At 42.2% G+C, this 24279-nt stretch overlaps 1 protein-coding gene across 1 annotated transcript in view; it reads right to left on the reverse strand.

Annotated features, from left to right (window-relative positions):
- The window catches only part of BACH2 (BTB and CNC homology 1, basic leucine zipper transcription factor 2), a 44356-nt gene extending 36693 nt beyond the window's left edge, over window positions 1-7663 (reverse strand). The window contains exon 1 of the mRNA XM_010018983.1: window positions 7415-7663. Within this exon, the coding sequence (XP_010017285.1) occupies window positions 7415-7657 (243 nt within the window). The 5' untranslated portion in view covers window positions 7658-7663. The remainder of the gene's footprint in view (window positions 1-7414) is intronic.
- Between the last annotated feature and the right edge of the window lie 16616 nt (window positions 7664-24279).

The raw sequence follows: 24279 nt of genomic DNA on the forward strand, positions 1-24279 counted from the left end.
TGCTATCGAAACAAAGCTTGGTACTAGGAATAGAAAGTACCTTACAGGTTGTGGTCTCTGAAGTGGTGAAGCTGAGGCGTGTCCTATCTGGGCCTTATCTGCCTTATCTGTTTATTCAAATGGCAAATGCTCAGCTTGCATTTCTGGACTCTTAAAAGAGCAGATGCTTAGTTTGCTGGCATTAAATAAACTCAAAGCTTTTATAGAGACAGAAAAAGCAAAGGTAAGAGATTCCAAGGGGGAGAGGGGGAAAGGGAGGGGATCTTCCTTCTGCAGGGCCAGAGTACTCACACTGTTGAGGCACAATCGTGGCTCAGCCACCTGGTTCTCCTTCCTGCCCACATATATATTTGAACACAGAAAAAAACTACAACAAACCCAAATTAAAAACTAAACAAAATATACCTCCTGTTACACATCCTTACTGCTTCTGCTCATGCCCTTACTATATTCTACCTCTAGGACTTACTCTTCAGGACACCTTTTACATTTTAGATTGCTTGTCATGTTTGAGAGAGAAAGTTTCCACACTGCATACTGCCTTTTCAATAGCAAGTGCAATCACAGTCAATCAGCCCAATTTAGCACTAACGGCAGGCAGGAGTCTAACAAAGGCAACGAAATTGAGTTCACTTATAGCGGTGGTGAATTTCATTCGGTGCATTCACCTCCGCATCCCCTTCGACAGTACATTTTTATATGCTTACTAGAATAAATAAATAAATAGTACAGCTACCGCCAAAGGGCAGAAGAGGAGTTATTGCAAGGTTTTCTCTCCTTAACATGCATGTATGCATGGCTTTTGGTTTGCTTTTTTAAACCTAGCTCTCCCCACAACACAATAGAGATGTTTTTTGCTTTTCCCCACTGGAAAAGATCAGAGAAGCATCATCAATAGCAAGACAGCCCTCATCAGAAAATAATGGAAGTTACACCACACAGAATGAAAAGTATGCAGCTAGTTTCTTCATCATACTTGAGGCATGAAAAATCAGGCAGTGCCGGAAGCTCTGCAGCGAGGCAGGGACTGGAATTTCATCACATTTTGATGGTCTCATTTCTGTTTTATCGCTCACCTGCTAGAGACAAACTATGTCATTTGTACCTTGTATGGGTCCACATAAGCAACTCACATTAAGCAACGTCCATTTCTGTCTCGTGGTTTCTCCTGAATTAGTATCATGTCATGTAAGACCTCAAAAAAGTACCCAAATGCTCAGCTTTACTATCACTATAGATCTGCAGCCTCTAGTCATCCTTCTGAACAGTAAGTGTCAGCATTGTGAATCAGCATGAAAAATAACACATTCCTTAAGAGGAGTTTAGGAAACCAAAGACCTAACTTCCATGTGTGTGGACTCGCTGAAGGCATTGCTGAGGCAAGGTTGAAGTGGAAATGAATTTGAAGCCAGACTTTAGTGGAAGCCTGACAGATACAAACTCTTGCCACTACAAAAAGCTCCATGCATGAAGGGGGTGGTGGCTTTCAGGAAGGCTTTCAGATCACGGCTGCCTCCTGAACCACAGCAGAAATAATTCTGGCCAGTGCTGCAACCTGTGAAGAACATCAATGGCCGATACAGTCATATAAAGAGAAAACCACATTAATGTTTCCTGTTCTCTAAGAACTAACCTTAGCTATTTCTAATACATCTCTGGGATGCCAAAGAAAAAGGGTCTTTTGTTGTTCCCTACTGTGTAATAACATTCCTCCAGCTGAGAAAGAAAGTTTTTCTTGCCCTCTTGCTCCTGTTTCCCACATTTATCACCTCTTCCACTCGACGCTCCTGTGGAGAGCACTCCCAGCTCAGTCCCTGCAGTCCTTAAAGATATTATATTCATATATATACACAGTACATAGGAAGGAAAGAGACAAAGTAAAAGAATATGGTTTATTTCTAGAGAGATAAAAAGGAATAACAATCGCCTTTAGCCAGCAGGGTATGTAATAGCTGACCTCCTGCATCCTGCCTTTGATTTTCTTCTCATCACAATCATCTTTCGTTGGCTAATTCCCAGCATTTTTCCCTCAGGCTGGTGAGCTGGCATGGATGGTTAGCAGCTGCCAGTATTTCTCCTCCCTGTCAGCTACAAGCCATACTAATGTTATATGCCTGGCTCAGTCCCACTCCAGGGTGCCGCATGCCTTCGCTTTCCAACATACTCAGCTTTTGCCAGCCTTGAATCTGAATCGAAGTCCCGTCCTGCCTTTCTCCTTGCAAAGATTAACTGTGTGAGGGAGTTAACCCACATCAAGCGAAGAAGCAGATGACAGATTTCACAGGGCTAGACCTCGTGAGGAAACAGCAGGCTTGGCAGCAGCCATCAGGGAGTAGTAAAGCAGTAAGAATGCAGAGAAATTCAGCCTGTGGTGTGTGCCAACATCTACTTTGAACATCATTCTCTTAATAGCAAAGAAAAGAGCTGTGTGGATAAACAAACAAAAAAGGCTCCCCAAGCACATCCCACCGCCTCTTCCTAAAAGAGATGCTGCTTTCCCTTGCCCCGTGGAAGATCTGTAAGCCAAAGACAACTCTTTCATCCTTTTGGAAGGCAACATTTCCAGCAGATAGTTCACTGCACTAAAAAAAGTCACCAGTAATCACTTTCTGAAATAGGTTCAAGAAATTCAAGGTTACAGGTAAAACTAACCAGCCTACTGGAGAATTAAGTTAGTTTTATACGAGAAAGGACAGTACCAGACCAGTGCTAGAGAAAGCTCAGTCTACTACTTCAGAAGACCTGTGTTTAACTTCACCAGAGAGAAAAGCATTTGGTGCTCTCACGGCTGGAATGACCAGGTGAAAGTGGTTTCAAATGTATACCCCAAAGTAAACCAAAAAATGCAAGCAAGGTCAGGAATCTCATTTCTAAGCTGTAAGAGTCTAATGCACCTGAGGGGATTTATTTGTTGTTGCTGTTTCTGTCTTTTCCCCAATTAACTGCAACCTCAGCTTTCAGAAAACCAAATGAATAAGGTGTTTGCACAGAATGCTCCTCTGCCCAGGACCGTGATTTCAGCTTGTCCATATAGACTCGCTGTACACTTCTATTAGCAAAGCCAGGCAGGTAATAATAGCAAATAAAAAGCCTATTTGATGAAGCTCAAGTAAAGTAGCTTGGCTCCTTCTCAAGTAAAGTAGAGTACCACTACAGCATGAATGACTCAATCATCTACTCAAGAGCTATTACTTGCAGCAATGAAGCAATGTTAATTGGATAATGGCCTGCTGCCAGCTAATATTGGCATGACCTACAATACCCCTGGCTGACAGCCGTGTCTCTCTCTCTATCACACCTTTTTTTGTAATCTGGATGGGAAGTGGAAACCATTAAAAAAGCCTCATAAGTGCCATTTAACTTCTTATCATGAATTAAAAGCTTAATTAAGTGCCTTGTTAAAGGAAGGAAGACCAGTTTTCGTGATTAAATAAAACAAAACAACAGTTAGGGGCATGAAGTGAATTACTAACTTTACAGCTTTAAACTCAGTTTTCAGAAAATACTAATTTTGGGTTGCATTTCACAGCACCTGCTAGAGAAACAAACTGCACAACTGCTGAAAAATACCCTGAGTGAAAAGCAGGCGAGGTTCTACTTGTTTACCAAAAACCGCCAATGAAAAGAAAAGTGTAGAAGTTAAGAGCTAACGGGGTCCTTTTTAATTAGCTGTAGGCAGCTGACACACTCCATTCCTCTAACTCTACTCTGAGGGCTGATCACACACCATGGCCACATCTGAGTCCTTGTTATTACGTGGCTGTTTTTCCAAGTGCTTATCTACACACTAAAATCCATTGCTTTAACAAAAGGTGTAGTACAAAATCAAATTACCGAGGCTAGCACAAAAGGGTTTATGGAAACTCTTCAATCAGTGCAGAATTAGCTCCATACTGACTTAGTTTAAGTTGATTAGGGAAAGGTTGGAACTGAGGCACATTAAGTCATGCTTGAACTGATTTGAAATGTTTAACGCAAAGTTTTGCAGCGGTTTAAAACCCTGTAAGTTCTACCAGTCCCAATTCTGAGTGTGCACAATGTCTCCCCACTGAAATGACTGGCGTATCATAAAGACTGCTCTCGCCTGTAATTGGATATAAAGAAGAAATAATGTAAAAAACATCTGTTCACTGTTTAGCTAGACAACAGTTAACAATGTCTGGATGCCAGATTAACAAAAAGACCCCAACATGCTATGAAGTAACAGAAAAGTCTGCAATTTAGACTTCAGAGGCAGATTTACTGCTTTGAATAATCAAAAAGAAGTTCTTTTGTTTTGATGTTAAGCTCCCTCACACCAACATTACATGAGTGTAAAAGCTTTATAAGCAAAGCTTTATCCAGCTCCAACATCAAACCTTTAAGAAATTATAATAATAATGCCCTTTCTCCACAGTTGCACACTTTAGCGGTTTTCAAACCATGCCAGAATTTAAAATGCAATGCTTGCATTGTTGACTTTAAAACAGCTTTGTGAATTTACGAGTGCTCATCACCTTCAGAAAAGTTCTGATCTGTGAGGACTGTATTTAAAAATGATTTTCAATCTCTGTTTCTCTGTAACAACTATATGCCAACACAAATTGTCTCTAAACCTGAAAAAAAGCGTTGGCTCAAGACATCAACTTTCAACTTCTGTTTGAAATTTTTCCACTGGAGGAATAACTCCCTACATGACAGATTAAGTCAGTTTTCACAGATACCTTTAGCAATAGCTCATGGGCTGTCAGAGCTCTGCAGACCACAGACTAAAAACAACAAAAGCCTTGGGAAGCGCCATTAGCTTGTGAACTGAAAAAGACCCTGCTAACTTCTTTTAATGCAATACAGCTAAGATGGTGTTTCCCCTGCTCTAACAGAACTTAAAACCCAGGAGAGTGCTTTCGTTCCTTTCGTTGCAAGCTCTGACACTGTTCTTTGTTGGAGGCACTTCCCGTATCTATGCACAGGCACCTACCAAAACGCTTGGCACTCAGAAGCAGAGCCATGCCAGAAGCAGAGATGTGCATCTTAACCAAGGAATACCTGAGGAATAACAGAGTGCATCAGGCAGCTCTCTTCACCCCAAGTGACTAGCATTTATGAGGAAATCATTTAACTAACCATCTCTGCATTGCATCTAATTTGCTTGGTAGCTATTTTGTTTGACACGTTAGAATCAATGCAGTTAATCTGCACGTGGAAAATATCTGTACAAGTAAGCACTGGTATCTTTTTTTAAAAGGCAAAGAGAATTATCTTCCAGGATGAGAAAGTTAAAGCCCTGGCGCTCTGCAACTAATAGAAGCATGTGGCAAAGTAACAGTGGTGGTCTTAGGTGAAGTGTTGAGAAAAACCTTCAGAACTAGATTCACTGCTTCTGTAAATCCATAGACTTCACTGGACCTGTAGCTACCACCAGTATAACCTTTAGGCACTAAAATGTTTTGATCTTTCATGAGATATGTTCTAGAATTTGAAACTCCAACACTTCATTTATCCAAAAGGATTCACATAAACAGAAATAATTTCTGGTTGGACTGGAGGAATATTTTTTTAATAGTATCTCATGAAACACATAGAAAGACAAAACTTTGTGTTTTAAACCTTTAGTGTATATGAACATAGGACTGGGTCACCAAGTGCAGACACATCACGATACCTACACCACCCTGCTCCTTCCATTGGCCTATGGCTCAGCACCCCACCACTGTTGTGCTTATAAATCTGCTAATTTCCAATCTACATTCACTAAAAGCTAGTTGAAACCAATTAATGCTTGTGTCGACACTGTCTTTTAGCATTAAAGAGAAATTCCTCCTCTAAGCCATTTCATGTCCTCTGCCTACACGAGCTGTAGCATGTCTCAGTTGTCACGCCAGTAGTATGAACCTGCTATGGCCTTGTCGATCTCCTCCTTCTTCTGAACCAGTTCCTTCTTCTGAACACTTCAGTCACTCTTACATATGCTTACGTGAATTTCAATTAAATCTCTTTATCTAACAGGACCTGAATCATACATGGAGGTCTCACCAAGGCTTTATAGAAGAGTGCTGATACTCTCCTATCTCTTCATACCTGTGTACCCCGGGCATATTCCGTCACTTCTCTGCTCCCGCCCTAGCTTTGCAGTGCAAAAGCTATGCGACACTGACTGAGAGTTAATTTTTCCACTGGAAATTATTAGTGGACGCTGCAGAACCATAGTGTGCATCCTAGCGTGTCCTCCACAATACCTCTAAACTCCTGTGCAAAATGTCTGGGTTGAAATTTCTCCATGAGTAATATTCAGTGCCAAGACTCAATGAAATCACCCTGGTGACCTAATGCTCTCCAACTTGTGCTGTGACAACATCATGATGCCACTGAAGTTTCTGGAAGGTTAAACTAGAGGGCAAAAAACGGTGTGTGACACTTTGGGACGCATCATCATTTAAAACACACCACGCTGCTTCATGGGTGGTAAGCAAATGATGGTGGAAAACCTTCTGTATGGCAGAGTACCTTCCCACTGAGTGACTGCTGCCCTGTGCCCCGGGTACATTGCCACCCTTCTTGTGCTGCCCATCCCAGCAGAGGCACTGGGCAGGCAGTGCTGAGGTGGCTGGTGATGGCAGCCTAGCCAGCAGGCACACATATCCCTTCTGTGGACAGCAAAGCCACTGGCATGCCTTACAGTAGCTGTGCTGTCACGGCTCTATGGCTGTGAGGAAATTACAGTGGGGGTGGAAGCCAGCCAGTGAGATTTTGTGGTAAAATAAAGTAAACTTTCCAGTGAGGTATGTATTTTCTACGTCCCCTGGCTTCCTGCTGTGGGAACCATGCCTCAGAAGAAAAACCCTGCTTTTTGACAGACTCTTCATGGTTTTTCAGTGGAAAACACATGGCCCAAAGCAGTTAACCCAAACTTGTTGTGAGGGGAGGTGAGAGGAAGCAAGGCTCAATGAGGCGCAGGAGAGGGGAAAGAGGAGGACAAGGATACGAGCTGCCACAGAGAGGGGGACAGCGGTGTGATTCCCAACAACATGACAGCTCAAACAATTTTTCGACAACAACCTGCTGTCTAGCAGCCACATCACCCCTTTCAAATTTCCTGTCTGGAAGAGCAGAAGACTATCAAAGTCCTGATAACGCCCTGAACAAAGCTACGGTAATTGGGCATTTGGGTACAGCTCCCTTCATGGCAGTGCAAAGGTGAACTGAAGCGTCTTAAAGCTTTGCCACCATAACCTCTAGGAGCTGTGGGGAAGGCTGAACTGAACAAGTCCATCCTTCAGCAATTTGCAACCCATCTGAAGAGAAAAACTACATTCAGAGCAGCGCTGAGGCAGGCACCGACACCTGCACCACACTCCCCTTGGCCACAGAGGTCTTCCTAATTGCTCAGGATGGAAGGGGCTCATGTTTATGGTGTGGGCACGGCAACATACTGTACCTCTTCCGGCAGGCTGACCACCAGGTCATTTTCCGTCTGCCCGACCAAGGCCTGCAAGAAGTACTCGCTGCAGGCAGCCAGCACAGCCCGGTGGGCGCGGAACTCCTTCCCCTCCACGATCAGCGTCACGTCACAGAGAATGTCCTGCTTCCGCTGGTCATTTAAGCAGAGGAGAATATTGGTACAGTGCACCGTTGACTCATACACATACATGGGGGAGTCAGTCTTCTCATCCACAGACATGCCGTTCACACCCTGCAGCAGAGAAGGGGGGGAAGAAAACACAAACAAGGTGGTGAGGAGCAACATAGCTGCTGGGCAAACATGGTACGGTGGGATGCTGCCTAATTTCTGGGTATCGCGAGACCACGGCCAAGTAGCCCATTAATTCTTAAATCCGAGCAAGTTGCTCGGGAAAGATATTGGGAAGGGTGTTCACTGTCACCAGCTTTCACTCTGCTGTGCTTCAATTACCTACTCACCTCCCAACTTTCCCCTTCAAAACCAAAGTAGGGTTTAGCCGGACTGCAAAGTGCTTTCCCTCAACCACCTACTATGCATCTAAGATTTTCAACTGAGTAGAGGCAGTAAAATAACATGGAGATATCAGAAATTTTAGATTTTAGCAAAAAAAGCAAGAGTAAATGTTGGGTCTTCTAATAATGAAAAAAGGGCTTTGCGCTTGCTTCTTTTATTTTTATATTAAAGGAAAAAACCCTCAACCCCCCAGTCTTGTCTCCAGTGGACAGGCAGCGCTGCATGCTTACACTGAAGACCTCATCGCAAGTGAAAGGCAAGGTGGAACTATACCTCGCAAAGACAACGAAGACAAGCCACTAACCACAGTGAACTCATATGTCAATCAGAATTAGTGATTTTAAGACTTAAGGGTGAGACAAAAATGTTTAATGGCTTCAGAAGAAATCTGTTTCCAGGTATGGCTAAAGCAACTTAACCTCACCAGTGGTTTAATACCATTTACAGAAAAGGGCAGTTTCTGAATTCCAGACCCAAAGAAAATCCCTTGACTCATGTGGAGGCAGCAGGGCACATGTGGGTGCTAGGGCTGCTCCTGCCTGCAGATAAGTCTCTCCCTCCTTACAGCAGAGCAGAGTCTGGAAGGATTTAAGACACCCATTAAGACCATCCGAGCTAGGAAGTTCTCTGCCTGATGTTCTGCAAGTTCTGATGCACGTAGACCTGGCAATGCCTCTGAACATGGGGACTGGACTTGCGGTGGGAGATGATGGCGGGCAACAGCTTTCCCAACCCTGTGTGAACCCCCTTTGCACTTGAACATGTTGAAGCAATTCTTTTACCCAAAACTTTTTGCCCAGCACCAGACTCTTTACATTATTTTCCCGTTTCAACTCATCTAAGTAGAAAAGCATAAAAGCCTGTGCTGCGTCTGAACACACTATATACTGCCAAACAAACTCCTTTTAGAACATACTCCTTCTAGAGCTTATCTGGGAAAAAAAAAGTTATTTGTATGTATTATCCTATCTGCTGCTGAAAGAAAAGTCATGCAAATGCACAAACTTCGAATGTTTTAAGGAATTATTTTTCCTTATTGAGAATGACAACTGCCTTCTGAGAGGTAAGATTCAGAGGCACACAGGGCTAAGGGCAACAGAAGGTGGTATTTTGGTGTAATACTGCTGCACTACAAATATCTGACCACTGTAGCGAGTAAAAGCAAAATTTCTCCTCTGCTTCTTTTTAATAGGAATCTTTGCAGCATTTTCCTTTGCTAGTACATTGTACAGGTAGACAAGTAGAAAAAACATGACTTCAAACTATTTCTCTTGCCATTAATTCAAACCAGGGTGCTGTACAGTGTCATTTGAAATAGAGTAATAATGTAGACAGGAATGGACTTAAGAGGAGCCACTTGCTACTTGTAAGTATTTTCTAGACTTCTCAGTGAACTCCATCTTCCCACTTTCACAGAAGTATTTTTAAGTCAGTGGCTATGATGACTCTTTCTACAAAATAGGTATTTTTGCCAACACTACATTACTGGAAGTATCAATGGGATGCTTATGGCTTCACTTTTACTCGTACTTTCAATATTTACTGCTGACTCAGGCTACACTTCTAAGTAGCCACCTGAAACGCCTACATGAACAGAAAAAAAGCAAACAACCAACCCAAAGTCACTGACTTTATCTCTAGAGAGAAGACACCTAGCTGCTTATTGACCCACATACAGGTAGGTGACGGAGACACTTGCGTTTTATTATGCTAACAGTTGCATTTCTTAACCAGGAGAGAACTAATTAATTTTTGTCCTTCCTCATAAATTGAGACTAACATGAAGAATTGACAGCCATCCTTTTGTTAGCACTCCAGTAAGGTAAAAGAGAAAATGATACTTAGCTCATCCCACACATAACTTTCTGTGTAACTGAACTCTGATGCTAATAATAGCGTTATAATAACGTTCTAAGTGGTCACTCTTGTGTGCTGTGAAATGCAAGAGTTTACAAGAACAATCTAGTGGGAAAACCTGAGAGTTGCCCATGACAATGCAAAGGGGAATAGTGTTAATTTCTTTTTTTCCTTTTTCTCAGGCATGTCGTACGCCTGTAATGTCTCAGTGACGAAAAAATGTACAAGAAACCTGAAACCTGGCAGGTAATTAACAGAACATCAATTACATTTTCAGTGCCTGTAAAAAAAACCAACCAAAACCCAGTGTTTGCCTGAAATAGCAATCCTTTTTTACAGTAATAGTGCAATTTGTGTGAATCAAACCCTGAATTACTTGGTTACTAATTAGTAATTTCCCACTTTTTAACTACAACTCTCATCAAGTGTATTTTTTTAAAAAACTCATTGCATGCCCTGTGAAGTGCTGAAAACACCACACTGTATTTCCCCACTGGCGAGCCAGCCTGTCTTCTATGCTAGGAAACCTGACCAACATGGTACTGAGATGCTGGGGCTGCAAAGTGCACCATCCACACTCCAGCAGATCCCCAGATACACTCCCAGGAAGGACCTCCACCCAGCTGCTTGTATCACCATGCTTTCCCGAGGTTACTGTTGTGACTCCAGTGACTTCCTGAAAGCGGATCCACAGCATATCCCTTCCCGCAGCCGCTCAGAGTCTGTGTGGATGCCCTGGCCGGCGGCTACAATCTCAGTCCAACACAGACTTCCCCTGGCCAAGCCCCCGGCCGCTCCAGGAAGCACCCTGAGCCCTGCATTGCGCACAGGGAAGCCAGGGATGGGCTACAGTCAGGACCACCTATTTATCATCTTTTAATGTTTCAACACAAGTGATTTACGGTCTTCCCTTTTCCATGATCTGCCATCGACTGAATGACCCTCAGGCATGAGGTGTTTCCTCTCCAAGAGGACTTTATCCTGCAGGACAGGAGCAAGATGGTGAAACCCTGCACTGGGAAGTAGATTGTTCATTTTCACAGGGAAAGGGTTTAGAGTGCAAAGAGAAAAGGTCACCACAGGGCTCTGGCATGTTGTACGAAGAAAATTAGCAGAATTCAACTTTTTTCCTCTCCTCAGAAGAGAAACACAGGGACTGGGTATTAACTGAACTATGAGGCAAGCTGGGCTGGAAGTCTTTTATATAAATGTTAATTCAAACCATGTAATTTTTTGCTGAATTCAGTATTATGCTGAGTTTGCAGAACCTTGTTCATGGAAATCATTGCTACACACTTGGTATTTCTTCAAACCGAAGAGAGAATGTCTTAGCAAGCCTTTCTCAGGCTCAAAAGAACATGCTGTGCGTTTGTTTGCATATAGGTCATCATACTGCCAGAAAAAGCCTCTTTGAAACAAAAGTTTCCAGAAACTGGCACAAACTACTGTAGGTAAGAAAGCACCATTGAAACCTTGCCAAAAACCAGTTGTTGGTAAAGGGCAACAACTGCAGTGAAGTAAACTGTTGCTTACACGGTCCTTCCACAGCAATGGGTGGGAGATTCCACCAAGCCCTTGGCAGCATGGAGGAGGCATGCAAAACCTCAGGAGACAAGAAAGTTGCTCATGGGACATCCAAATCACTTTGGTTTGCAGCATGTCATCTCTACTGGCTGGCACTCACCCAAAACTCTCCAGGAACTCACAAACACACTGCCTGAGCTGCTACCAAAAATATTACTATTGCAAAAAAACCAGCTTCCCCTTCACAAGACTAGAGTGCAGGCAATCTGAAATCTGTTTTTAAAGGGAAACATTAAGGGAGAGAAAATCTTATCAAGGCAAACCAGAAAGTCCTGCATCAGAACTGGGTTAATTACGTTAAAGGTAAATCTCGATCGTGGCAGAACTACAGAGCACTTAACCAGGCAAATCATCATTGTGACAAAGCAGCATGGCTTCTGCACAGGGAAGTCATGTCTTGGATGGGCTCTATTAGAATTCCTGAAGTGTGTCAAATTAGCAGTGAGGAACACCGGTACATGTAATTAGTGTTGACTTTCAGAAATCCTTTGACAAAACCTTTAGAAAAGGTTGCTAGAGAAGCTCAGTTATCATAAGGTAAGAAGTTGCATCAGACTGGAAATCACGTACGCTAAACTGTGTTCAACAGAGAAAGGATCCAGGGGCAATTTTCAGCAGAGAAATTCCTTCAGAAATACACCAGCAGCAGTACTGGCTCACATCTGCCTATGGTCACACCATGCAACATGCCTGGGCTCCTCTGAGCTCTAAAGCTAATGCAGGGTTGGGCACACTTAGTACTTGGATGGGAGACTGCCTGGGCATACCAGGGTCCTAGCAGCACTCCTACAGTGAGGTCACTGAGAATACAGATCCAGACACTGGAAGCAATTCTTAACAACAGAGGCTTTAGACTGGACATAAGGAAAAGCCTGAGGAACAGGTTGCCTGGAGAGGTTGTGTCATCTCCATCCTTGGAGGATTTCAAGACTAGACTTGATACAGCACTGAGCAACCTGCTCTGATTCCAGAGCTGACGTGCTCTGAGCAGGAGGTTGTGCCAGGAACCTCCTCAGGTCCTTTCCAACATGAATTATTTGATGATCCTACATTGATTAGTGCCCTAGAAGTTCACAATGACAGGGAGATCAAAATTAGTGAAATCAGTTCAAATGTCAAAGGCAATACGGATTGTTGGGAATTTAAAAAAGACAATATAAAAACCAAACGAGGTGACACAGTAAATCCAGGGCACTCTGTTATACATAGGTGGCAGTTAGATGAAAAAAAAAATATAGCATGGTTGTGGTCAGAGAGGAACTCTAGCTGTCATCTAGTCCAGCCTCCCTGCTCAAAGCAGGGTGTCCCAGAGAAGGCTGCTCAGGACTGTGTGCAGTAGGGGTTTGACACTCTTCAAAGGTGGAGATCCCAACCACCTCTGGCCAACCTGTTGCAGTGTTTGACCACTGTCGCAGTGAAACAGGAACTCACTGACCTGGACTCTCGATTCCAATTTGGAGACTGTCATGAAAAAGACAGACTGGATACACATTGACTGTCATCATGTAGAGACAGATTTTAGACAAATATTTTAATAAGGAGACGTATTTTCTAGTTACTTGTGGCGTAGTACGCTGTTGGGTAGTGTCTGCCTCTGATTACTGGTGTTGAAACAGGGAGAAAAGAAATCCTCAGGAGAACAACGGAAAAGATTATTGGCAGGAAAAGAGAATAAGCCCTCCTCAACATGTATGATCAATTCAATAAGCACTATAGAAATAATATGAAATAAAAAGGTCAACGCAGCATTGCTATTTATTGTTTCTAGTGTTGCAAATAGGAGAGGACACTGGAGTAAAAGAAGCAAGACAAAAGCAGAACTTGTAAAAAGAAGAGCTGTGATTCCTGACTATAGAAATGAACTGAAATTGTACTCATAGGGAGATGCTTGGGTTGTTCTTATTTTTTCCTGAGAGATTTCTCAGTCACTGCAGTAAACCATATGCAGAACTGACCACCGCTGCTTGTTACTGGGCAAAGAACTCACTGCATTTGTAAAGGAATTAGTCACTCCTAATAAAAATATCCAGGCCCACACTACTCAGGGTACAAATTTACATGGGATGAATATTCACATGCTTCAGCACACTGGCCAACAACAAACTGCTTGGGCAGAGGAACGTGCCTGCATTATCTGTCTTTCCTAACCTACTAACCACTGTCTCAGAAACAAATCGTTTGACGGATCAACACAGATAGAACCCTCACATCTATCATCTCCACACATGCTCCCTAGACCCCTTGTACCCTCTGTCTCCAACTGCAGGAGACAGCGATGGGCATGATGCCCTGCGTTCCCCTCTCTTGAACGGGCACTGAAGTTGCATAGGACCAAGCTGTTGAGGGCAAGCAGTAGAAAACATCTGTCCAAAGACTACACGTGGTGGGTGTCACTGATACCAGGGGCTCCTGCTCCACTGGCTCCAGCAAAGTGGTGAGTTTAGGACATGAAAAGCCATTTTCTGAGCTCAACTCAGAAAAGGCACACAGTCTGCAGCAGAAGCATCTTTGTATGCTCTCCATGGCAAAACACCAGTGAGGAAGCGGACCTAAAGGAATCATCTCATCCCATCAAACAAAAGCTCACTTGTATCCCAGGAGGTGTAAGCAGGACATCAGATCCACAAAAGCACATAGAGGACTCCCATCAACTTCATGGTAAAGGCCTGAAAAGGTTTATTGATACCTTCTCATTATGCCTGTAACGATGTATTTTAATACGGAAGTGAGCAGGTAATACTATGTAATTTCTCATTTAAAGAATTGCAGGACCTGACCTGGTGTAAAATGAACTGCAGGTTTTGTTTGGAAGTGTAAGCTGGTGATCACATTATATCCTGCTATACAAGGTGACTCCTGGCTTTCTCCTGATCATGTTAAGAGAGGATCAATACTAAACTGGGGTTATTTTTGGTTCCAGTTCACATTCTTCTAATCAGCTCCATCAATTATTCCACTTAGGAATAACTTGAAGTGGTCCACCTGAACGCATCTAAGGCTCTTTGGCCAGAGGTAGCTAACGAGTCTGTTCCGCTGTAAATGTGTGACAATATTTCTGCTCAACAGGATGCAGACTGTAAAAAAATGCTTTTTTGTTCTGAGTTTTTATATTTATTTTTTCCCCCCTAACAATTTAGCAAAAACTACTGGGAAAAGAATGGGGAGAATGATAAAATAATTAAAAAGTTGAGAGGAACTTGTACTTCTGACAAATGGCAGCAAAAGCACATCAGACTTGACAGTTTTTAGGGATAAACATGCACTGGTTTTAAGTGGCAAGTGGGAGGAAAATAATTTTCCAGGCTTCCTTCCCCATCTCCTAATATTTTTTTCTATGAAAAGACTCATTCTGTGTAATCAACGCTTTGGTTTTAAAGAAATTTATCAATAACTGACATTTTAGAGCTCCTAAAATGACCATTCTTATAATTGGTTATTACAATCTCTCAATTATAGCTATAACAACAAAGGATATGATTATATTGTCACTGCTTTCCTTTAAAAAGAAACTATTGAAAGGCCTAATGATTAATTCACCATTTTTGAGAGCTCATTGTAATGACAGAAGACTATATACAAAGGTCTCTTCAGTGAGCCCATTATTCAATTAATAAATGCTGAATACCAAGCAGTCACAGTCATACGAAACTCCCAAGAACTGTGTGAATTTTTAACCAATTAATTATCAATTACAACATCATAAAACATCAGCACAAAAATAGAAACAATGAAATTTAATTATACATTATTCTTCTTCGTTGCTGCAAATACTATACAAGACTGATTTTGATTAATAATTCATACGGCAATAAAGTATCAGGAAAGATAATTACACTGTGCCACAATTCTCACACTGATTTCTGTAATTACAGATTACAACAGTGTTAGCAATTTAAAAAGGTTAGGGAGCAGTAGTAATTTGCTATGTCATCCTCAGCAATATTAATGTCTTCTTCTCTGAGCACCCCAGATAATTGAAAATAGACTAGCGAGCTGCCAGGCTACATGGGCTTGTCTCCTGCCAAACATACTGTGGGTGCCAGGGCCATTAGCAAGAATGTCTTCAGAAATGAGCTTTTCACATTGTTCAAGTACCTTCTGCTGTAACATAGAAGATGCACAGACAAGAGGAAAAGATACCGTAGAGCATTCTTGGCCGGCAGCAGCTGACGTGTTGCTGCTGATAGTGCTGGCTGGTGCTTCTGATCCTACTGCCTCAAAGCAAGACCTTTCTTTGACCATGAGTGGGAAAGGGGATAGCTAAGAGAAACTCAGGAGAGGATTCAACCACGGGTCCTCCTCAAGAGAGGTGGGTCTGGCTGGGCACACAGCAGGGCCCTGCAGACATTTGGACATTAATGTTGCTGAGGAGGCCCCATGGCTCCAACACATCAAGTATGGGAGCACCCTCTGAACTGCTAAACAGCTGCATGCAGTTCAAGGGCCACTAACTGGTCCCTGACGAGCTACACCACGTGCAGTAAGCAGAAGCATCAGTGCCCGGGCTGGCTGCAGAGCTGGGCCATGTTTCAGTATGTCCAGCTTTACATGCTTTCCAAGTAGAGATGAGAATACTGGAAATTCATTCTTTAGCTTAAACTGACAGGAACAAGGATGCGTCCCCTAGAGAGATCATGGAACCTCTACTTTTGCACAGCGCGTATGTCGTTACAGCAGCGAGGCTCTGGTGCAGGAAGTAAGTCCCACTGCAAAAGTCACTTACTGGCTTCATTACACTGGACCTAGACCCTACAGCATAATTGGGTAGAGACTAGGGAAAAAAATAGATAAATAAAGGAACTCTAATCCTGCAGAATAAACAGAACTGCTGAATATAACTTTTGTCTGTCCCATTTTGCTTACCTACAATGATTTCACTCTTGGCAGATTGCACACACGAACAGAAATGTACCACAGCTCCATTTCTGCCATGGATCTTGTTTTTTGTTTGTTTGTTTTTTAAATTAGTGTCAGGGTGCCCATAGTCTCCTCTATGAATGTTTGTTTAAACCCCAGGTGTCTACTCTGAAGAAATTGTGCTTCAGGTTGTTCAGAAATTGGTACCATAAGGAGGCAGGGATTCCCAGCGGAGGCTGCTTTGAAGAGTCCAAATAGATTTATGTTCCAGATACAGATAAAACCTATTTCGTGACTTCAGAGGGTTGTGTTGTTACTGTTTTTTGAGAGAGCAACCCGGCTGAACAAGGTAATGATAGCTCACAGTCTCTAGGGACTTTAGTTAACACGCAAATAATGTTTACACATGGTACATGCACTGACATATACATTCTATACAGGCCTACTAGGCAAAATATATGTGTACATCTTTTTATGACTCAGGAAAAATTATATAATTAGACTATAAATTGTCCTACGCTCAGTAAGTCAAGCTTAATTTAACATGCATATTCAATGTCCTTTAAATATAAATGATGATGTCTTCAGGCAAGAGGCATGTAGATGAGATGGGGGAAAACACACACCACGTAGGAAAACAGGAGGAACAACAGAAGAACTGTCCTCTATTCCTGTTTCTCAGAAGAACTCTTCCCCCACAAAAATCTCCTCTCATGGCTTTCACATTGCTCTTTACAGTAGCTGGCTATGGCGAAGGGGACCGGAACCAAGTCTGCTACTCAGAATAGCTTATTCAAAGCAGAATGGGGAATGCCCAACACTGAAACAGTGCCAGGAAACCACCAAGCAAAACAAACAACATATTATGTTTTTCTGAGGCGGGCACTGGCTTTGGGACCTTGGGGAAAAGACACAACCTTTTGGGTTATTCTTGGTAAGATGGATTGCCAGACTAAAGAATCAGAGAGGGAGAAATGAAGTCGTGATTTGTTTTTACCTTGCTCTCCAGCTTCGTGAGCTCTCTGAAAAAGTTTAATGTCTTCATGTAAATGGAGGCTGGAAATTCTGGTAAGGGCCCACCAGATTCAGGCCCTGCCTTGCTTTAAATGAGTATTTTGGTTGAGGAGTGATGCAGTGATATGGTCTTCCTTCTTTTCCTAAACCTTTACATAATTTACGTGTACTTCTATGGGCATATGTGCACACGTACGTACATGTAATCTGCACTATGATAACATCTGAAATGCTGAAATTGATGAAGCATAAACAGTTGGTCAAATATCCAGGCCACTTGCCAGTATGACAGTATATCGGGATAGTAAAGAATGTGTATCCTTGTTTGAAATCTCTTTTGCTCATATGACTGTGAGAACAAAGGCCAGGCTAATATTGACCCAATACCACCAGTGTTTGGAAGCTACAAATTAGTAACAACTGCAATGTTCTGCTCCTTTTATCAGCCTTTTAATGTGAAAGACTATGCTAGCAAGTTTAGTAAAAGCTATTAATTTTTCTTGTGTTTTATTCCCAGGGAAGCCCAGCTCTTAAAAACTCCAGTAGAGTTCAGTGCTGAAGCTCTGTGCTTGAAATTTCTAGTTTCTACCAAATGAACATAGTTTCTGATTACTTTTTTCTCCCCCCAGAGAAAAACAGAGAAGTTGTCTCTCAGAATTACGTCTCCTGGTTAATTTTCTCTTCACTTACCAATCTGTACTAAGTACTGCTTTTCCAGCCTATCTGTAGAACTGGTGGAAGAAGTTCTGTCTGCATTGGAGGCTACGGCCAAAACGCCTGCTAACATTGACTACTCATATTGCGCAGGTTGCAAAAATGACAAAAGCCCATGTTCTCTTGTCAGACTACACAGTGTCATGGGAAAAATCTGCTCTTTTCTCTTTCCCCTAAAATGCAAGCTCTTCATCTCTGCTGGAAGTTAGCAGGTGTTCAGAATATCCTTCATGTTTCCTGGGGACACCAACTGGTATGTCCTTTGGAACATGTCTGTTGTGATTAATGTGTGAAGAGCAGGAACGCATACAGCAGGTCACTGGGTTAAATCTGGGACAGAATTCTGTAGGGTATAAATTCACACGTTCTGCTTTTGGGAAAGTATACAGGTGTCACCTTCTCCTTGGAGACTGGGCTGCTGTCTGCTTGTGCAGCATTTTCCACAACCAAACAGATACCAACAAAAACGGTCTTCTCTGACAATGTAGTGAAGGAAAAATGTTTCCTTATGGCTAAATCAGAAATCTTTACTAATAATAATAAAAAAAAAAGAATAAAGAAATAAATTTTAGTGATTGACTGTTGCATTAGGATCCACGTATTTATAGGTGTGAACCTTGGAAGCCCTATCAACACATACAAAAACCAATTTTCACATGTTTTTCTAACTGTCAAATGATCAGTAGGTCACTGAAACGACTATCTGGAAACTCTCACAGCAAATGCCAAGGGGATACCTGGATTACACCAAGGGATTCTGACAGTGTTTTTGACCCTGAAAGCATATGAGAATTGCCATTTTATTATCAGAAGGTTTAAGCAAGAGTTGCAAGCCTTCCCACCCTCAGTCTGGCACATGCCTAGATTCCTATTTAAAGTCCCTTTATCCATGGACTGGCCCTTATTCTGGAACTAAACTGCCTTTCCTGTTGTAGACAATAAATCATCCCACAAAGAAAGGGACACGGAAAGAATCAATTCTGCTGCCAACACCTACTGGGCTATAGCCGAGGTAAGGAGAGGATGTAAGACAGAAATGGCCATTGTGACTAAGTGCAACTGCAGCCTGAAGGAGCTCAGAGAGAAAGAAAAGATTTGACACATTTAGGTCTCAGTTCTGAGGGTAAATACAGCCAAATAGCATCTGTACCTATAGTTTCTCAGAGGACTGCAAAGACAGAAGAAGGCAAAGACAAGCTTTCCTTCTCCTATAAGATCCACAGGAGCTTATGAAAGCTTTTTTGGCATGGTAAGGAACGAGGGATTAAAGCTGCAAAAGCTGCTATAAGAAGAACTTGGATTTTATCTTTGTTTGAGGATACTTTCATTATTTATTGAGATTTTCCTGCAGTTTTTGAAGTCTGTTTGGTTTGTTTGGCCCCCCAGAACCACAATTAAAGCTGCAAAAGCCATCAAATCGAATGAAATCAAACAGGAGATTAACATGCAAAACCCGAAAGTAAGCCACACTTTATCCCAGGGAAACAGAGTGGCTTGATTATTTCTGTTAGAATTAGCGCACTCTGTCATGGCAGTTTTAATCTCAGGGCATTCCTTATACTGTACACAAACCCAAAAGGCAGAAGGCACCACCTAATCTGGCCTCATAAAGGCAATATCAACAGTTGCCTTTATCACGCAGACTCGCAATCCTGACAGAACAAAGAAAACCAGCAGTTTGTTTGACAAGCTCTCTCTTCAACTGTTACTGGAATTATCTATACCTTTAGCCTCCGAGTTCTTTCTTGACAGATCCTGAAATAGCTGTTCCGCTATTTTACCCTGGACTGACGTCAAGCTAAACCAGCCTTCAGTTCCGCGGGACATCCCTTTTATCTTTCTGAAATATCGGAAATACATTTGGCAGCCCTCCAATTTTCTGGAATTTCCCCTGTTTCCCAAGATTTATTATAAATTAACAGCCACTTAACAAAGCTTTTCAGCTACTCCCTTTAAGATTACTGGATGTAAAAGTTACTAGGATGTGAAAATGTTTAATTTCAACCACTCCTGCCTGTCTCAGATCCTCCTTTGCTATAAGCAGCAAACTTTCTCTTCTTTCCGCATCACCGCACAGGATGGACACATCCTCTTTCATAATTTCAAATTAAAAAAAATCTAGGGAACATTTTTGTCTTTTCTGTTTTCCCTTTTTTGATATTCAATTAATTAATGATTTATCACGACTTCTATTTCTTCATTTAACCAGAATGACTTCTCATTAGAGTAACGTTTTTTGTTATTGATGGCAGTGTAAAATCATAATTTTGAGCAGCTGGCAGAATATTCTTCAACAATTCCCAGTGCGTTCAATGCTTTTTACTTTAAATGTAATGTTATGCCAACACAACAGGTTCTAACTTTGGAAAACATCTTTTTCAGTTCTGAGTACAGTGCGTGCATAAATTTATAATCTCCTGGTAGGTGGTGTACTCTGCTTGCAGAAGGTCACCACACGGGATTTGAGGCCCCGTGATTCACATTATTTAAGACTGTCCACAAATAACAGTGTTTGACAAACTGCTTCCCTTCTTGCTTCATTTTCTCATGCAATAAGCTGTAAACTTTTCTTTTCCAGCCTGTATTTAAGAGAACCACTCCCACTGAAACTCTTCTGGATTTCTGCTCATGTGCCACTCTCTCCAATGCCTCTCCCATAATGCTAAAAACCTGGCTAATAAAAAGCCAAACAATGTGATCATTGTACAACCATTAGAGTTTAGAGTTACATACACTGAAAGCACCATACGGCTGGTTTATGTGGTTGGGTATTCACCGATGTCACTCTCTCCCTCTATGGTTAGCTTACAGTCCTCGTTTGCTCATTTGTCTTCAAGGGGAATGCACTATTGGTATAGAAAGAGGCCACCAAACCCAGGCATTCCTCGCAGTCTCTGCAGACCATAGCTTGGGGACCCACAAAATCCCAAGCTCTTCTCCACCCTCAGCAGTGCGGTGAGCGCAGCCTGCTGCTACCTTCTGCCTTCCCACTCCTTTCACAAGGGGACCTGACTGTACCTTATCTGAGTGCAACACAAATCAAGCCAGTGAGGACCTTGTCCCTGCATTGCCACGCTACTTTCAGGACCACGGCAGGTTTGCTCAGGGCTGTGTTTCAGGCAGCTGTGACCTATGGAAGCTTTTCCTGGCTGATGAAATGAACCCCATACCTACAGTCTGGACAATCTTTAAGAGATAACAGTATTTGACACACAAGCAAATGCCTTTTTTTTTTTCCCCCTGAGAAGAAAAAAGTCTGTGTGCTTTTTTCTGATGTGAATTGAGAAGCTATATTCTCCATAGATCTTGGAGACATGCAATTAAAGACTGTCAAATTTGCATGCACACAAGGATCCAACTGAAGGCTGAGCAGGCGATGTTACAACATTTCTCACTTGACTTGACAACCTTCTATTCTTTTAACAGCTTCTGTGCATAATTTCCTTACCTTAAACAAACTAAAGGTGCCATTGTGTAACCTGACCCTTGAGCCCAGGGAGCCACCAGGTTTCTGCTTCCCAAGCGGCACTGGCTGACCATCAATTGGTCTGCAAAATCACAAATGAGCAGTTCACAATGCTGCACCAAACATGGATGGAGTGAGCAGATCACAGCTCTGCAGTTTCTGGCTTTCAGAAACCAGATTTCCGAGACAACATTAAGTGGAAGCCATCAGCTGGGCCTTCTTTTCCAAAAATTCTGGCTATTCAGATGCATTTCCGTAGGAATAGCAATGGCAACAGCTACACCTGTGGCCCCAAACCCACTGTCCAACTGAGATCTCATGTCTTTGCTCCACAGCATGGGGGCACCAGAGCTTTGGAAGAGCTCAGAAAGCATGATGAACATCGGAAAATCAACACATCATTTTAAGCTTTATTTTCCTTTTTACTTCCCCTCTCAGCTGAAACGCTTTGGTCGTGGTTTTCCAACTACAGGCTGAGAGAACATCACAGCAAGAAAACTGTGACCTTGTGCACCTGGCAAACCTACTGGGGTTCAAAATAAGGCTTTGTAGAGCAAAATGACAAGATAGAAGGCAGGCAGTCCTATCTATAGTGCACATGTAGAGTGAGAAGCACTGGGAGGTCTACAGGCAACAGAACTTAGCTGGCACATTCCAGCACTTACTTGGCAAGGTGTTGAGTGCCTTTAACCCATGCCTTTTAATGAGATTTTAGATCCCCTGCAGCAAGCTGCATCAAGTCTTAAAAGCAAGAAGACAAGGAGATTAAACTTCAGATAAGTAATTATACGGTATAAACAATTTGGGATAAAATAAAGTGCTTTTGCTCCATTGGAGACTGACATGTTTACGTATAAAGCGGGGAATCTATAATGCTCATTGATTAGTATTTCAAATGAAACTAATCTAAAAGCATTCCTAATTATTAACTAAAATATGTAGTACAAACAGCATGCTAGGAAACAATCAATACTTCCCAGTGCTTGTAACCCCTTACGGCAATTTCTGTACTGCAAGGGGGACCAGCCTAGATGGCAAACTCTGGTGCTTGCCAGGGAGTTTGTTTCTCCATATGAGTGTAAAACAGAACAGTCTGCAATGTAAAACCAAGCTTAATTCTTTCTTACTTCTGCCCCTTCAACATCTGCCTACCCTACCTGTACCTAACCTATATTTCAGGCTGCAATAAAAAGTAAATAATAAAAAAATCACTCCACAAATCTTCCAACTAAATCAATGTACTCTGCTTCTTGGGCTGTCAGAAGAATGCAAATATTGTCATGCAGGACCAAATCCAGTCTTTTTAGACAAACTTGACCACATAGTGACATAGCTTCAGGAAGGAAAAGACACTTTCCGAGTCCCAGACAACATGAAGATTTTGTCATTAGAACAACTCAAGTCTTGTAGAAATACGACCAGTTAATTTATATTTCTCAGAAGTCAAGATCGGGTGTGCATATAGAATTCTAGGATCATAGAATAGTTTGGGCTGGAAGGGACCCTCAAAGGTCATGTAGTCCAACCCACCTGCAATGAGCAGGGTATGTTCAACTAGATCAGGTTGCCCAGAACTACATTCAGACTGGCCTTGAATGTCTCCAGGGATGGCACATCCACCAGCTCAATGGGCAGCCTGTTCCAGAGTATTTTACCACCCTCATTGTGAAGAATTTCTTCCTCACCTATAGATTCATGCCATTACTTCAAAAATTTAAGTCCTAGTAAGACACAGTTTAGTTATATGCCCAAAGGACTGCTAAAATGTTTCAAAAAATACGTGTTGCTTGATGAAATAGAGGACAGTCACTCCTCTGCTATGAATGTCATGATGGTTTTTCATCAGAGCATGCTATCCTCCAATATTGTGTCTTAAAATCAGACATGTATGTGCATATAGTTATGCACGTGTATATATGTACATGTATGTATACAATACACGTGAACACATTTACACAATAATATCTCTTAGAAAAGATGTACTGTTAGCATTGCATTTTTCTAGAATAGCCCGTGTTGCCTGGCTATTGCTTGGCTCTCCAAACATTGAAAGAATGACATGATCTCTATTAAAAGCATCCTTGAGCCAGTTCTATTAATAGAGCTACCCAGCCTTACATCAAGGAGGAAATGCTCCTTCAACTCTGGATGGTTCACTATTATTCGTAGCCATTATTCCATGCACTTCTCACCTGAAGTACCTATGCACATACGCATTCTTCTCTGTTGTACGTGGCAAGAATTTTTCCAAAAGGAGCATAAGGAAGAGGAGAAATTAAAATCCTGAAAAGGATGTTTGTGCAAATGTTTCTAGTAATAATAAAGGAGGAAAGAGATGTCTGAAAAAAACCCTCAGAAATGGGACTAATCCAGAGGCAATGGTTAAAAGTCGAAGAGATGGGGAAGAGCCAGGAGAAATAATCACATGGTTGCTAAAAATTGCATTATTATGGATGAATGGAAGGGTTCAAAATAAAAGAAGGGAAAGGACTAGGCTTACCTTGGAGAGAGGAGGCTGAGGGCTTACGGATCAAGAGTTACACAGAAGGAAAGGTGCAGGAGGGATGTCTGGAGAAGTTTCAAGAGAGAAGGGTCTGTAGTAAGGAGGTGGGAGCCCAGTCCTGGCCCTGCTGCCTCCAAGGGAACAGAGGGGCAGAGGTGAGAACAGGAAAACGAAAAAAGAAAGAGGGGCTATTTTCCAATGTTTTCAGTGTGCAGAAAGAAACTGAAGAAGCCGGAGATAAAGCCATGGCACTACTACAGTGAGTATGTAAGGATGCTGGGAGGGAGCAGAAAAGAATGAGCAGGCAGCACAGAGCGGTTCCCCTGCACAGCA

The sequence above is a fragment of the Nestor notabilis genome, unplaced genomic scaffold (genome assembly GCF_000696875.1).
Source record: "Nestor notabilis isolate BGI_N333 unplaced genomic scaffold, ASM69687v1 scaffold8087, whole genome shotgun sequence".
Lineage (NCBI taxonomy): Eukaryota > Metazoa > Chordata > Aves > Psittaciformes > Psittacidae > Nestor > Nestor notabilis.